The 14,901-nt window shown below is 35.6% G+C and overlaps 1 protein-coding gene across 1 annotated transcript in view; it reads left to right on the plus strand.

Moving 5' to 3' along the window:
* The window catches only part of LOC140059178 (uncharacterized), a 57,716-nt gene that overhangs the window by 24,903 nt on the left and 17,912 nt on the right, over positions 1-14,901 (plus strand). The window contains exons 23-42 of the mRNA XM_072105070.1: positions 114-362; positions 600-839; positions 1,652-1,894; positions 2,265-2,507; positions 4,065-4,304; positions 4,555-4,800; positions 5,201-5,449; positions 6,044-6,295; positions 7,973-8,215; positions 8,942-9,184; positions 9,670-9,918; positions 10,075-10,314; positions 10,444-10,689; positions 11,446-11,691; positions 12,061-12,309; positions 12,413-12,658; positions 12,974-13,120; positions 13,805-13,909; positions 14,050-14,292; positions 14,604-14,846. Coding sequence (XP_071961171.1) covers positions 114-362; positions 600-839; positions 1,652-1,894; positions 2,265-2,507; positions 4,065-4,304; positions 4,555-4,800; positions 5,201-5,449; positions 6,044-6,295; positions 7,973-8,215; positions 8,942-9,184; positions 9,670-9,918; positions 10,075-10,314; positions 10,444-10,689; positions 11,446-11,691; positions 12,061-12,309; positions 12,413-12,658; positions 12,974-13,120; positions 13,805-13,909; positions 14,050-14,292; positions 14,604-14,846 — 4,662 coding nt within the window. The remainder of the gene's footprint in view (positions 1-113; positions 363-599; positions 840-1,651; positions 1,895-2,264; positions 2,508-4,064; positions 4,305-4,554; positions 4,801-5,200; positions 5,450-6,043; positions 6,296-7,972; positions 8,216-8,941; positions 9,185-9,669; positions 9,919-10,074; positions 10,315-10,443; positions 10,690-11,445; positions 11,692-12,060; positions 12,310-12,412; positions 12,659-12,973; positions 13,121-13,804; positions 13,910-14,049; positions 14,293-14,603; positions 14,847-14,901) is intronic.

Consider the following 14,901-nt stretch of genomic DNA (forward strand, 5'->3'; position numbering starts at 1 on the left):
GTCCGAATGACTTAAACGTAATGGTAAATCTATTTTATTTTTTTATTTTAATAAATAAAAAATATTGAATTCCTAATAAATAATGTATATGTGTCTGTCTGTCTGTCTATTAGATAACGAGGCGCCAGTCATCCTCAATTGTCCTGGTAACATTACGGAGCCCACCAGCTTTGGAGCATTCTGTGGATATGCAAACTGGACAGAACTTGAATTCTCTGATAATTCGGAAGATAATCTAACTGTAAATGTAAACGGAGTAGAACCAGACAACAGATATTCCATTGGTTTAACTTTGGTTGAATATATCGTAGAGGATAATTCTGGAAATTCTGCATCATGTTCATTTTTCGTAAACATCATTGGTAAAATATTGGACGATTATCTGTCCCGTTGTTCATATAACATGTAGGAAAATAAAAATAGAATTCATTGGAGATATACAGATTTAACAATTCTATAAACAAACGGATAAGTGCTTCAGTTAAATAAGCGCGTACAAAAAGGCGCTTAAGTAGAATTTTAAGCGCTAAAGTAAAATAAGCAATATACGGTAATCAAATAATGTTTATTATTTATTACTGCATGTTGGTCTTTTACAGATAATGAACCCCCATTCGCACTGTGCTATGATGTCAAGAATTTTACGGTTGACGGGAAACCATTTGGTGTCATCAATACCTACAATATAACAGGATTCGATAACAGTTTAGACAACATTGAATTTCGGTATGATATTGAAACCGACGCAAACTTTTCAATTGGAGAAACTGAAGTGTTCGTTCAAGTTATCGACTCTTCTAATAACGTGGCCAACTGTACATTTACAGTTAGAATCATTGGTAAATCAATCTTTATTATGTTTTAAAGTGTGTTTTCCACTATGATTAGGACGTTTTGGATTATCTGTCAAATTACTTTACGTTGAATCTTAAGCCTAATCAACTGTACTAGCAGGCCTTTCTAACAAATTTGTTTGGAGAAGTTCTGGTTAAACTACAATCTTTTTTACAGGAGGTTGTCATTTTGCCCACATTACTGCGAAAACTGTGATTTGTTTGGCTAAGTTCATCAGAAAACTAAGGTTTCACGAAGGTGCATGGCCTAACTAACTTGTTTTCTGTAGTTTTACGAAGTTTGTCAACTTGTCCATATACTTGCAAACTTTGGACAAATTTGCTTAACAAACTCGAATTGACACAATGTTTAGCCTTAATTAAGATTAGGTTACAGTACAGTTTTTAATATCTGAATTTCCATCTTTACAAATATAAATGTTTTTTAAAAGTTGATATTATTGTTTTGTGAAGGTTTCTATTAGAGAACGCCGTTTTTATCGAACATTAGGCGTTTGATGTCCCTTTGTGACGTCACTAACGAAATTACGCTACACGGGTTTTTCCTCGTTTGAATTAATCTATGCTGGGGTACTTACACACTGTTCCCCAGTTAGCGGTGATGGTGTATCCCAATACTCCGGTTTGGGGGTGCTAGCTTAGTGCTGTTGTCTTTTTTTTCTCTTCCTTTTGTTTTCCACTCTTTTTATTGTCGAGCGCATAGAGACATCGTTTATTTGCGCTATATAAATCACCCTTCTTATTATAATTATTATTATGTAAATTATAATATATTCATGATTAATTTATCATTATAGATGACGAAGATCCAATCGTAAATTGCCCGGCGGAGTTCATAACAACAACAGACGCTGGGTTGTACACTGCATATGTGAGTTTCACTGCTCCTAATGCCACTGATAATTCTGGTGGTATGTTAAACGTGCAATCTAACTACGAACCAGGCGATTTATTTATGTTTGGATCAACTAATGTCAGTTATACATTTCAAGATGAAAGTAATAACACGGCACTGTGCCAGTTTACTGTTATAGTAAATGGTAAGATTGATTAATTCTTATTTATTTCACTTAAACTTATTAGCATCTTATACAGTAAATATGTCTGGTAAGTAAACAATAAATGCATTGACGTTCACATTGAGCCTTAGTGGTGTGCGTTCTATTCATGTTTCATAATTTGGAATTTACTGGAATTTTCGGCACATATATGAAACAGGAATTAGATCTATCAAAAATGCATTTTTTTTCTTATTTAAAGCACTTTCTTGACGCTACCGGAATGTGCAATTCGGGACACGTCACATGAGAGGATAGCTAAGTCTGAACAAATTACGTTACGATATAAACTGTCGACAACTCCATTTTATGTATTTTTCAATTATGATTTAAAAAACATTCTTATTTGTAGATGAAGAGGATCCGACCATAACTTGTCCAGGAAAACAAGTAGTAGATACCACTGTTGATCAAGCGATTGCCCTTAATGTGACATATGAATCGCCTGTGAGTTTTGATAACTCAGGAGACGTCGAGATTACGTGTTGGCCGGGAAATGGTTCGGACTTCACACTTGGATTAACTTTAGTTACTTGCACTGCAACCGATCCCTCAAACAACACGGCTGCATGTGACATTGCAATTGAGGTAGTAGGTAAGGCGTTATCATACTTGTTGTATAAAATAACCATGGATTAAAGAATAGAAGGATATGCATCGACGTGAGATCAAGGGTTCCTTGACTCTCGCCGACAGACCGCGGACCGCCCACAATGTTACAGTTTAATTAACCGCATGGTAACAACGAAACGGTCGCGTGCCTAATATATTGTTTACTGCACATGTGCAACGACATTTAACCTTGTTGGCTACTACGCTTCTTTCGCGCGTTCTTTGGTGGCATGATGTTTGTAGATGGTCAACTATTGACTATGTTGGTTTCTGCCGCGATTGATCTACGCTAATGATTTTTTTATGATGATTAAAGTAGCATTTTATGACCTGTAGTAGCCCTACATCTGAGACAATAACTATTAGTTTGTCTCATTTGTTGTAAAATTACAAAATCAGCAAGAATGCTAGCCTAGCTAGGCCCAGGCCTTGTACTAACTAGGCTAAACTGGGCTAGTAAACCCTATGATTTGCCGACATTGATACTGCCTAGGTAGGCCTAGGCTAATCTTAAATACTCACCGTTGTCTTACTTCTTGTGTGAATAATAATAATAGGTAGGCCTACTTCGTTTGTTCGTGATCAAGTTTGCCCTGCGTGTACTTTTCAAAACGACCGCTAGGTAACGAATCGCAACTATACATAGCCAGCCAATCCCGGATCAGGGATCGCTGTTTTCATTCAATTAGGCCCGGTGATTGGATGTGATGTGGATGACATAACCACTAGCCAATCACCAGGCACTACAGTTTAAATATAATCACATCGATAATTAAGGAGATTTATGAAGAAACCACTGCTTAGCCATATATTAAAAAACACGATTGTTGTATGTCTGAACACCGGCCACGCTAACAACATACATGGTCAAATGCATAATTTAATATTCTATAGATTAACGCAATTTTTAATGACAGAAGATGGCAGGCAAATAATGATAATTCAAATATAAAAATGGCATATTTTATTAATATTACCAACTACCTAAAATTACCAGTCGTAAGAAAGTGAACTTTTCGTAGTCCGATTGTGATGAAACTAAAACAGAATTATTCAGCAATATATGTTTGTTATCAATTAATCATCGACGCAGACATGTCAATAGAACATTCAGACTGCGCATACGATTTCTACATGGTTACGTTTTGGTCTCAAAAAATGTAACAGTTGATTCGCAGCGTTTTACAGAGGGCCGCGGTTAGAGACACGGAGTTCAATGAACGTGTTTGTTTGATTGGCAGCAGTGCTTTAGTATAGGCAAGCGCGTTGTAAAATCGTTTGATGTCACCGTCGATGCATATCCTTCTATTCTTTAATCCATGAAATAACCGAAGCGTACATTTTACTAAATTATGTTACAGTTTGCAGGATGCAACATATTTAACCCTCAAAAAACGTTATAAGAAGAGGAGGGAGGCTACTAATCGGTCTGATACGACTCGCCAGCCTCTTACATCACTAAATTAAAGTGGCACAACGGTAAATTCCGGTGAGCTACTTGACACTTTCTAATTCAGTGAATTTCTATGTATTTATACAGATAATCAACCACCGACCATAGAGTGCAATATAACAGAAACCTACTATACTCCAGCTAACTCGGCTACAGTTACATTAGTGAATACCATAATTGACTACAGTGACAATGTAGAGATAGCCGATGTTTTCCAGAGTTATCCACCTGGATATGAGTTGGCAATAGGCGAAACAGTGATAACTAATTACGTCAATGATACTTCTGGAAATTCTGCATCTTGTTCTGTAACTGTAATAGTAATCGGTAAGTAATCTAGGTTCTAATTCGTAAAGAGAAAGATATCTTGACACACATGGGTCTCATGAACATACTTAAAACAAGTCTTTCGAAAGTATGAGAGTTAGGCCTACTAATACATTAAGAAATCGTACTTCAATTTCAAGTAACATTTACTGCTTTCAGGGAATAAATTACAAATCTTCTAAAACAATAGTAATTGAGCAAAATACTTCTGTATACTTACTATGCTATTAATATTTAAATTTGCTTAAAGATAATATATTACCAGTAATCACCAACTGCCCGTCAAATTTCAACATGTCTACGGATGTTGGAAGCAACAGTGCGACGATCAGCTGGCAAATGCCAAACGCGACCGATAATGACGGATTACCGCCCTCAGTTTCCGTTAACTTGGTAAACGGAGGCTCTTACGAAATAGGAGAGTACGAGGTGGTATATAACTTTACAGATTCTTCAAACAATACGGCCATTTGTACCTTTACATTCAGCGTTTACGGTTAGTACAAGAATGATTTTTGGAACAGAGGTAAATCAGAATGAGCGTAGTTGTTAAATCTAGTGTCGATTAACCTGCATGACTTTTTGTAACATTATTTACTAAAATTGACTTTTATTTTTTGTAGAACTAGACTATGTATTAGGAAAGTTTTTGTTACTATTAATAATAATAATAATATTTAACAAAATAATTATATTTAAAAAAAATGATATAATATATAAACCCAAAGCCAGCTGTGAATAACTGCCACCACACCGACTAGTTCCGTGATAACATAATGATTGTGGGAACTCATAACGATGAAGATGAAGACGACGTATTTCCTACTTACAAACCCCCTTATTTAAAGTGCTGCGTTTTCTTCTTGTTATATTTTCACATCATTGAATATATTTAGATGATGAAGCGCCGACAACGGATGATTGTCCGTCAGATATTATTGACAACAATACACCAGGAGCAGACGAGAACGTGGCCGTGACGTGGCCAGCTTTGAGCTGGCAAGATAACTCAAATGCATTCATTGATGTAGATCAATCACACACACCTCCTGACGTATTTCCAATTGGAACAAACGTAGTCGTGTATACAGCCACTGACATATATGGAAATGTTGGGTATTGCCGTTTCAACGTTACCATTTTAGGTAAATCGAAGTACCATAGTTTAGGCAATGCTTACTGCTATTTGAAATTTGTCGATATTTGATATAATTTGTTTATTAAACTGATAAGCTGATAAGAACTACAAAAATGGAAAAAATAGCCAACCAATCAAAACTAACTAAAAAAGTAGATATATTTTTAGGCAGCTTGAATTGAATTTATTTACCACCGAAACTGTTAATGTAACTAATAATATAGTGTCACTATTGATTGGGTTGTCAATATTATAATAGTTTAATATGGAATAAATCTAGCCTTACTCATCATCATGCATCCTTCAGTCAAAATTGACTATGGAGAGAATTTCATCAATTACCCAGCAGTGAGTCTGTGTGATCTGATCTAGATTTTCTTTTCAGATACCTCTCTTCATTTTCCATACGATATCTCTCTTCGCTGTGTGCAAGTCCTGCCTGAAGATATAGGCATGATTTTCGGTCATCAGCTTTTTTTCTCAGTGTTAACATCGATGTCCATTGCCTTCAAGTCTCTTTTACATGCATCTTTGAAACCCAAATATGGACGTCCTATATAGATCTGGCCTTACTAATGTGCCACTATTTGTATATATTTAGATAACGAGGATCCTGTCGTTTCATACTGCCCAGGCGATATAACGAATACAACTGAATTTTACGGTAATGTAAACCCACAAGTTTATTGGGACGAACCGACTGCAACTGACAATTCTGGAAATGTATCAGTGACATCAAGTAACAGACCCGGTGATACCTTTCAGATTGGAGATAGTGGAACAGTGGTTACTTACACGTTTACAGATGTTTATGATAATGCAGCAATGTGCCAATTCACAGTAACCATTGCAGGTAAACTATCAATATATAACAACAACCGCATTAGTAACTTTAAAGATGTATTGTCCCAAAAAACATAAAAAATAAAGATTATAAAATAAGAATGTGCATAGATTAATTTTGTACTTTTATTAAAGTTAATCACTTTCGTACAAAAAACCGGAAAAATCAATGTTTTCACCTATAAAATGACAAAATAAATGGTTTAATTCAACCAAAAACCCATTGGCTGGTAACTAATTTGCTTAAAATTACAGTTTTTTAGGTAATTGCGTTTTTTTCGATACAATTTTTGGTCAAAGTGAATAACTATTAGGTGACATTAAAATGGCATATTCAACAAAAACATTTTTAGAATTATTTTTTAAAGGACAATACATCTTTAATAGTATAACGCTAATTTTAGTATCCAGACATTGTGAGGTGATGACGTAAATATCAGGGTTATAATGAAACAAATGAGATGATGACAAACATTTTGTTTTCAAACCCATAGTTTGTCAAGGACAGTTTTTAGTGTAATTACGTACTCATCGTACACCACTCTATGAGTGGTGCAAGAGGCTAGTGGGCCGGTCGTGGCCCTCTATTAGCCTCCATCGTCTTCTGAAATTGTCTTTTAAATAGTATGGTTGTGTCAACTTCTACTGTACTGGCAGGGAGAGCTTTCCATGAATTTACGACTTGTTGGGTAAAAAAATGCCTACGGCAATTTAATCGAGCATTATTATTTTTCAATTTCTGTTTATGACCCCTAGTGGCGGTATATTCAGACTTTTGAAAAGTAAATCACTATCAATAGCCACTTTGTTAGAAAGAAAATTATATGTTTGAATCATGTCGTCTTTCTTCTAACGTTGTTAAATTAAAAACTTACTATCTGCATAGGGCATGTTATGCAAACTAGGTGGTAGCCTAGTTGCTCTCCTCTGAACTTTTTCTAATAAAAGAATGTATTTCTTTAGTTAATGAGACTATGCCTGGACTGCAAATTTCAGATACGGCCTGACTAATCCAGTAAAAAGCGATTTAATCATATCAACTGATTTATATTTATTGGATCTTTTAATAGTACCTAACACTCGATTTGCTGTTTTGGCTGCTGCTCATTGTTTACTAGTCTTGAGAGATTTATCAATAATCACTCGCAAGTCTTTTTGTTCTGTTACTTCATCTAGGATAATCCCATCAAGTTCATAAGAATGATTCGGATTATTAAATCCTAGGTGCATGACATTGCATTTACTAATATTAAAGCTCATTAGGTATTCACGACAACAAAGTGATAACTTGTCAATATCATTTTGTAGTACTCCAGAATCAACCTCGGAATGCACACTTCCAAACAATTTAATAATGTCATCAGCAAATTTCACAATGAATAATTAATGGAAAAATCTATGTCATCAATAAAAATAAGAAAAAGGACTGGTCCGAGGACCGAACCCTGAGGCACACCACTATGAACGGGGGCCCACTCAGATTTCCTACCATTCACAACAACCCTTTGAGATCTATCACTAAGCCATTTTTTATCCACATGCAAACAGGACCTTCAATACTATGAGCCAAACCTTTATTCAACAACCTTACATAAAAAAACTTCGAAACGCTGCAGAAGACAAGTTTTCAAAATTTGCAATACATTAGGATTCTACGATAATTGTAATGTTATTATCTCTTTTTCAGATCTTATACATCCAGTTATTTACAATATATCTGGCAATTTAACTTACTTTACTCTACCCGGAGTCAACTACGCGATAGCCATGTGGGAAGATCCAATGGCCATGGACAATTCTGAAATGGTCATTCTCGCAACAACCATTCCATCTGGATCTCAATTTGAAATAGGAACTACTGAGGTATGCGTAGTGGCGCTTGATCCGTCAGATAATGGAGATAGAGCTTGTTTTTATGTGACAGTAATAGGTAAGATATATACAGAAAAAACATTTGTAAAACATAACAGAATAATCTATGCAATGTGATAACTTCTGTTCTAAGCCAACTTTTTTTCGAAATCAATAGTTGAATAGTTTGTAGAATTGTTTATAAGCATCCGCAAACATTAACACAACTTGCTAACATACTCAACAGTGTGCAAACCATGAGGCTGGCAACATTATATGCTAATGTTGACAAGTAGACAAAGTTAGTTAACACAGTGGAAGTATAAGTTTGGTAGTTGTTGTAGTGTAGACAAGGTTGTATATAAACACTGACTACAAAATATAAACAACACCTATGAGCAAATAAATTATGGATTTTTATACATTTAATAATAATAATAAACAATATTTATATAGCGCCTAATGGATCACTGACCCCTCTATGTGCTTTACATTAGACCCTAACTAATGGTAATAAACTATCGGGATGGAAACGATCAATAATGTGAAAGAATGTAACTATGCTTATTAACTAAGTTAAAACTATCCTCCGCCGGACACCATCCCGGTATTTCTGAGTCAAGGTTTCGGGGCCAGAATTAAGAATAGAGAGTAAATGAAGCATGCACTAACTTAACTAGGGTATCCTTACATATAGTAAGTTATGAAAGCTCTGTCTACACTATCAAACTTTATGTGACATAAATGTTATATAACATTTACTGTGAATCTATGTTTACACCAACAATATCTTGTTTCACCGTAGACAACGAAGCCCCTGTTTTTGTGAGCTACCCAATGGAAGACATTGTACAATTCACAGACGTCGGCGTACAGACAATAGTGTTATGGAATCTTCCAATTGTTACCGATAATTCCGGCTCTTTTTATATTACCAATGACATAAATGCGGGAGATCTATTTGACATAGGGGAGTATACTGTATACTATAACGCCACCGATCCGTATGGAAACACGGCTTTCATCTCTTTCAGAGTCATCATTTTAGGTAAATATGTATTTATCGACGATGTCACAATCACTGTGTTCAAACCACGATAGGACCATTATTCATTCATTCATTTTTTTTTATTTTGGATAGAATACAAATCATACAAAAAAAAAAAAAAGAGAAACAATTTCACCAGGAAATTAAGAAGATAATTAATTAGCCACAAAACCAACCTACAATATTTTAAAATACCAATTTGCACCAACGCTGATGTAGGTTGGATTGTGGAAGTACGTTAACTATGGTTTGAATCTAATGAAGACTAATACAACTGTCATGAATTATGTTCTTAAAACTATGTATTGAGTTCCTCCAATATTCATAGAATGATTATGGAACGTTATTCGTTACATGCTTGCGCTAATTATATTAACCTCTGTTTAAACTGTAGGTGTAAATCTACGAATGGTAGTCTCTAGCCCTATGGCAGGTTGTTGTGAAGTACTGTACACCTAAAATCTCCTTTCTCATTCTATATACAGAAACCGACAATGATGCTCCAAATATCACGTGTCCTGAATCAGTAGAAGTTGAATCTGATGCTACTAGACCGTATGCTACAAATGTCGTCTGGTCGGATATTTACGCGGAAGATTTAAATGGAATTTTTAACATTACAAGTAGCGTTCAAAACGGTTCCACTTTTAACTTAGGTGAAACAAACGTCACGTACTGGGCATCGGACACGTCTGGAAATATCGCCGAGTGCACGTTTACTGTAACTGTAATAGGTGATAATTTTACTGTATTCCCTGTGTGTTTCTAGTGTATAATGTGGCCGTATTTACCAATAACACTTAAGTGAAAAAGTAAGTATTAGAGTTAGGCATACAGCAGGTACATTTGATTAAAACTATACTGACTGCATTTATTCATTCCTGTTGTAGACATGGAAGATCCTGTAGTGACGAACTGCCCAGAGAATATCACAGACACAACAGACTCAGGATCACCAAATGGTATTGTGTCCATACCGTCACCGACCATATCAGACAACTCGGGTTCATACTCAGTAGAACAAACCCCACCTGGAATGTCGTTTGGAATAGGAATAACATGGGTTACACTGACTGTGTCAGACGAGGCTGGAAATACGGCAGAATGTTCCTTTACAGTGGAAATTATCGGTAAATATATTATAATACAACATTGTTTCATATCGAATTTTGATTGTGGAGACAACAGAACCAAAACCAAACAAAATATATGTTATAACTAAAAAGCTAACGTTATATAATTTTTTTTTAAAATTACAGATGATGAAGACCCAACAGTCGACTTCTGTCCAACAAACATATTAGTTGATAACGACCCTCAATTAGCAACAGCAGTATTGAACTGGACGGAACCAATAGCATCAGACAATGATAGTCCACTAACATTGACAACATCGCATACACCAAATGTTGATCAGTTTTACGTGGGAGATACTTTGGTGAACTACACATGGACTGATCCATCGGAAAACACAGCGACTTGTCTATTTACTGTTACAGTACGAGGTATATTGCTTTAAAAACGTGTTAGTAGAGTCAAAGAACTTATAACACAAGAATCTCCTGTTCGTCCGAAGCGCGTAACAATTTCGAAAGGCATTGTGGGATAGAATAGAGCTATGGGTGGCGCCATTGTGAGCCATGGAGTAGGGCGCCCGCATCAAATTAGAAAGTCAAAATCATAGAGGGGATCTGCTAATGCTCTAGGGAGGATAGAGTAATTGACTGAGGAGTAGGGCGCCCGCATCAAATTAGAAAGTCAAAATCATAGAGGGGATCCGCTAATACTCTAGGGGGGTAGAGTAATTGACTTCCTAGTTTGGAGGGGGCGCTGCTCCATGCTGTGAAATGGCGTCGCCCAGTTTGACCTTTTAACCCTGTACTTCCCATACTGTGTTTTGAATGCAAATTGAAGAACAGGAGATTATTGTGTTATAAGTTCTTTGGTAGAGTGTATTTTCCAACTGGAACGAATAAACACTTACACAAACATGGCAACGAAGCGACAGTGGCTCGAAAGCATGTTTCAGTGCGTTGATGAGGCGATTATGTTTAAAAAAAAAACGCATCTCAATGCATGACTGGCCCATGGCCTAGCCATCAACGATTTCACACACTCATTACATTATTTCATTTACCTATTCATGTATAAATCTATTCCTCCAATGGGTCATTATATAAATGTGAATATTCAGTTTAACCTAACTTTATATTCGGCCAGTAATATAACATTACATTAATCAAATGATTATTATTAAACAGATGTTGAAGATCCAGTCTATTCGGGCTGTCCAAATTCACAAATTACAGCAGAGACACCAACAGGCCTCAACACAACTATGGTTTATTGGATGGCACCAACCGTCACCGATAATGTAGGCGTGGTTATAAATATCTCAGATTATGAACCAAACGATGTATTTTCTATTGGTATAACAACTGTGACGTATCACGCAGAGGACGAAGCGGGAAACGAAGCAAATTGCATATTTACTATTCTGGTAGAAGGTAAGATTGTTATCTATTGATTAATTGAAATATTTTATTTATACTACTGGGCGACCTCTTCAGTCAAAGACTGGTCTCGCAGAGGACACAGTTATGATTAGTGGATGTGATGTACTAGTACACCGGGGTGACCCCCTACACGTCTCGAAAGATGTATTAGGTTCTTTAAAGTGCACATGAGCTAGATGTGTAAACTGGACCTATGGTTTATAGAAAACTCGTTATACCACAAGAACCATGGGGCCAGTGAGCCTCGAACCCTTGCAGATATTATGGCTACGTAATTATGGTTCCACTATCTTAAGCGCTCGGCCACTCACATTATCCAACATGGTTTTTATAAAGTATTTAATGTGAATTGTCGTCTAGATACTGAGAATCCAGTGTTCCCAACATGCAGTCAACTACAACCAAGTGTAACAGTGGAGACATTACCAGGTAGAAATTACAACAATGTGACGTGGAGTGTTCCTGAAGCTATTGACAACGACATAGTGACGGATGTGACTTCAAATGCAGAATTTGGAGTGTTTGAGTTTGGTTCACATGCTATCCTCTACACGGCCTACGACAACAGTGGGAACACGGGTACTTGTGCCTTTTTAGTCATAGTCGAAGGTAATTGTATTTATATTATTTCTGATAAACAATAAGTACATAGACCAAAACATAAACACTAAATGGATAGGAGACTAAAACGACTATTGTCTTATTTTCTAAGATAACGAGAAGCCACAGTTAACAATGTGTCCAAACGATACTGATGTTATGCCTGACGTCGGAATGGATTCAGCGCTGGTGTATTGGGATGAACCTATGGTAACGGATAATGTTGATAAGACTCCGTTCATACTATCTACTATTGATTCAAATACCACATTGTTGATTGGTTCTCATAGAGTTACTTACACAGCTATCGATCAGTCTGGAAATTCTGAAACATGTACATTTACCATAAATGTTTTAGGTGAGTATACAGATTTTTTTTTCACAATTAGAACGAAAACAAGATATTTTATTGTAACAGTAGATGAAATGCCCTTTTGAGAAATGTCTATTTCTCTATAATAAAAATCATGAAACATTATTTTTCTTTTCTTTTTCGTATTCGTACTTAATGTTAGGCCTATATCTTGGGGTGTGTCAAACTTAAAGTATTTCCGAATTACGGTATATGACCAAAACCCCCCACCCACATGATTACTTCATTGTCTTTATTATCCTGTATGTTATTGTGTATTGTGGAAATAAATTGAATTGAATATTATTTTGTCTGTATTAGATGAAGAGCCACCTGAGTTTATGAATTGTCCAAATAACATTACGCAACCAACTGACGCAGGTGAAGCTACTGCTATAGTGACATGGACGCCACCAACTGCAACAGATAATGCCGCCACTCCAACTGTTTTATCAACGTTTAACCCTAGTATGTCTTGTTTTATTTAATTTAAATATAACACTTTTAAAATTAAAAATGTAGTTGTTTAATTCAAAATGTTTTACTATGAAAATTTGTTTTTATCATTGACTGCAGATCTTAGTAACAACTAATATTTGTATTTGAAAACAATCTGAAATAAACTTTTAACCCTAGTATGTCTTGTTTTATTGTATTTAAATATTAAACTTTTTTTTAAAATATGTAGTTGTTTAATGCGAAATTTCTTACTATGAAAATTTATTTTTTATCATTGACTGCAAAATATTAGTTACAACTAATATTTTTATTTGAAAACAATCTGAAATAAACTTTTAACCCTAGTATGTCTTGTTTTATTGTATTTAAATATAAAACTTTTTTTAAAAATATGTAGTTGTTTAATGCGAAATTTCTTACTATGAAAATTTATTTTTTATCATTGACTGCAAATATTAGTTACAACTAATATTTTTATTTGAAAACAATCTGAAAGGAACTCTGGAAAGAAGCCAAACATTAAAATAATTTGATGATAGTCAAGTGAGATTGACTTGGTTGGATGTAGAGCAATAGTTAATTACGAAGGAAGAGTGTCACACTTCCTCCTCAATAACTAGTGGAGTAAGCTCTGATTGGTCGATGAGAGAGAAGCAAATGACACATAAACTATTATATTATTTTGTTTACCAGATGACGAATTTGCGTATCTGTATGGTGGATTTACGCCAGTATTTTACACAGCCTATGACTTGAGCGGAAACAGCGCCCTCTGCATTTTTTATATCACTATAGAAGGTACAGTATCATTCTGAATACTTGTTATTACAGTGGTTGTGTACATTCTAATTTGCAAACATTTCAAAGACGTAAAATAAAAAGACATCATACATCCATAACAAGCTCGATATATTTATGATTTACCTTATTATTTTTAGATCTTGAGAAACCAGTGTTTCTCTCACAGCCACAGAACATAAGTGTGCCTGCCGTAGATATAGGTGCATACGCGTCGGTTATATTTGATATACCAGATGCAACCGACAACGTTGGAGTCATCCTAACTTCACCAATTCCAGTTCCCGGAACCCAATTTCCTTTGGGAGATACTCCGGTCGACATCATCGCGTTCGACGCAGCTGGAAACCAGGAGAGGGTGTCATTTGTCGTCACCGTATTTGGTAAGTTGGTCTTTTCAAAAGAGCGTTTCTAATTTTTTTAAATGTTGTTTTTTTCTAATTTGATGGCATGGTTATTATAAATTGCATCCTTTACAGAGAGACAAGGCCATATAAATGACTGCAGTCGCGTGCTCAAATTTGAGTTAGTGTTTGCTGACCGACCGACCGACAAACCGACTGACCAACCGACTGACATAGTGAGCTGTAGGAAATAAACGTTAAATAAATCAACACGATAGTGTTTAGTACCATTTAGTTCTCGCAGAACACATATTCACGTATTTTCATTAATACATATTGAATTTTCACAGATGATACTGATCCTTCGTACACTAACTGCCCCGGACAGATATTCTTCAACACTGATTTCAGATCAAGCACTGCAACAGCCGTTTGGCAGGATCTGATTCTGTTTGACAACGACAGAATTCAAGAAGAATATAATACTGATATATCTCCATCTTTATTACCTGTTGGAATGAATACCATCTACAACAATGCAACGGATCCTGCTGGAAACTCTGCAGAGTGTATATTTGAGGTCGTAGTAACAGGTAAACTTGATTAACTTCCTTTAAATCTTTTAAAACAAACAGCAGTCTCATTTAA

Source organism: Antedon mediterranea, chromosome 1 (genome assembly GCF_964355755.1).
Source record: "Antedon mediterranea chromosome 1, ecAntMedi1.1, whole genome shotgun sequence".
NCBI lineage: Eukaryota > Metazoa > Echinodermata > Crinoidea > Comatulida > Antedonidae > Antedon > Antedon mediterranea.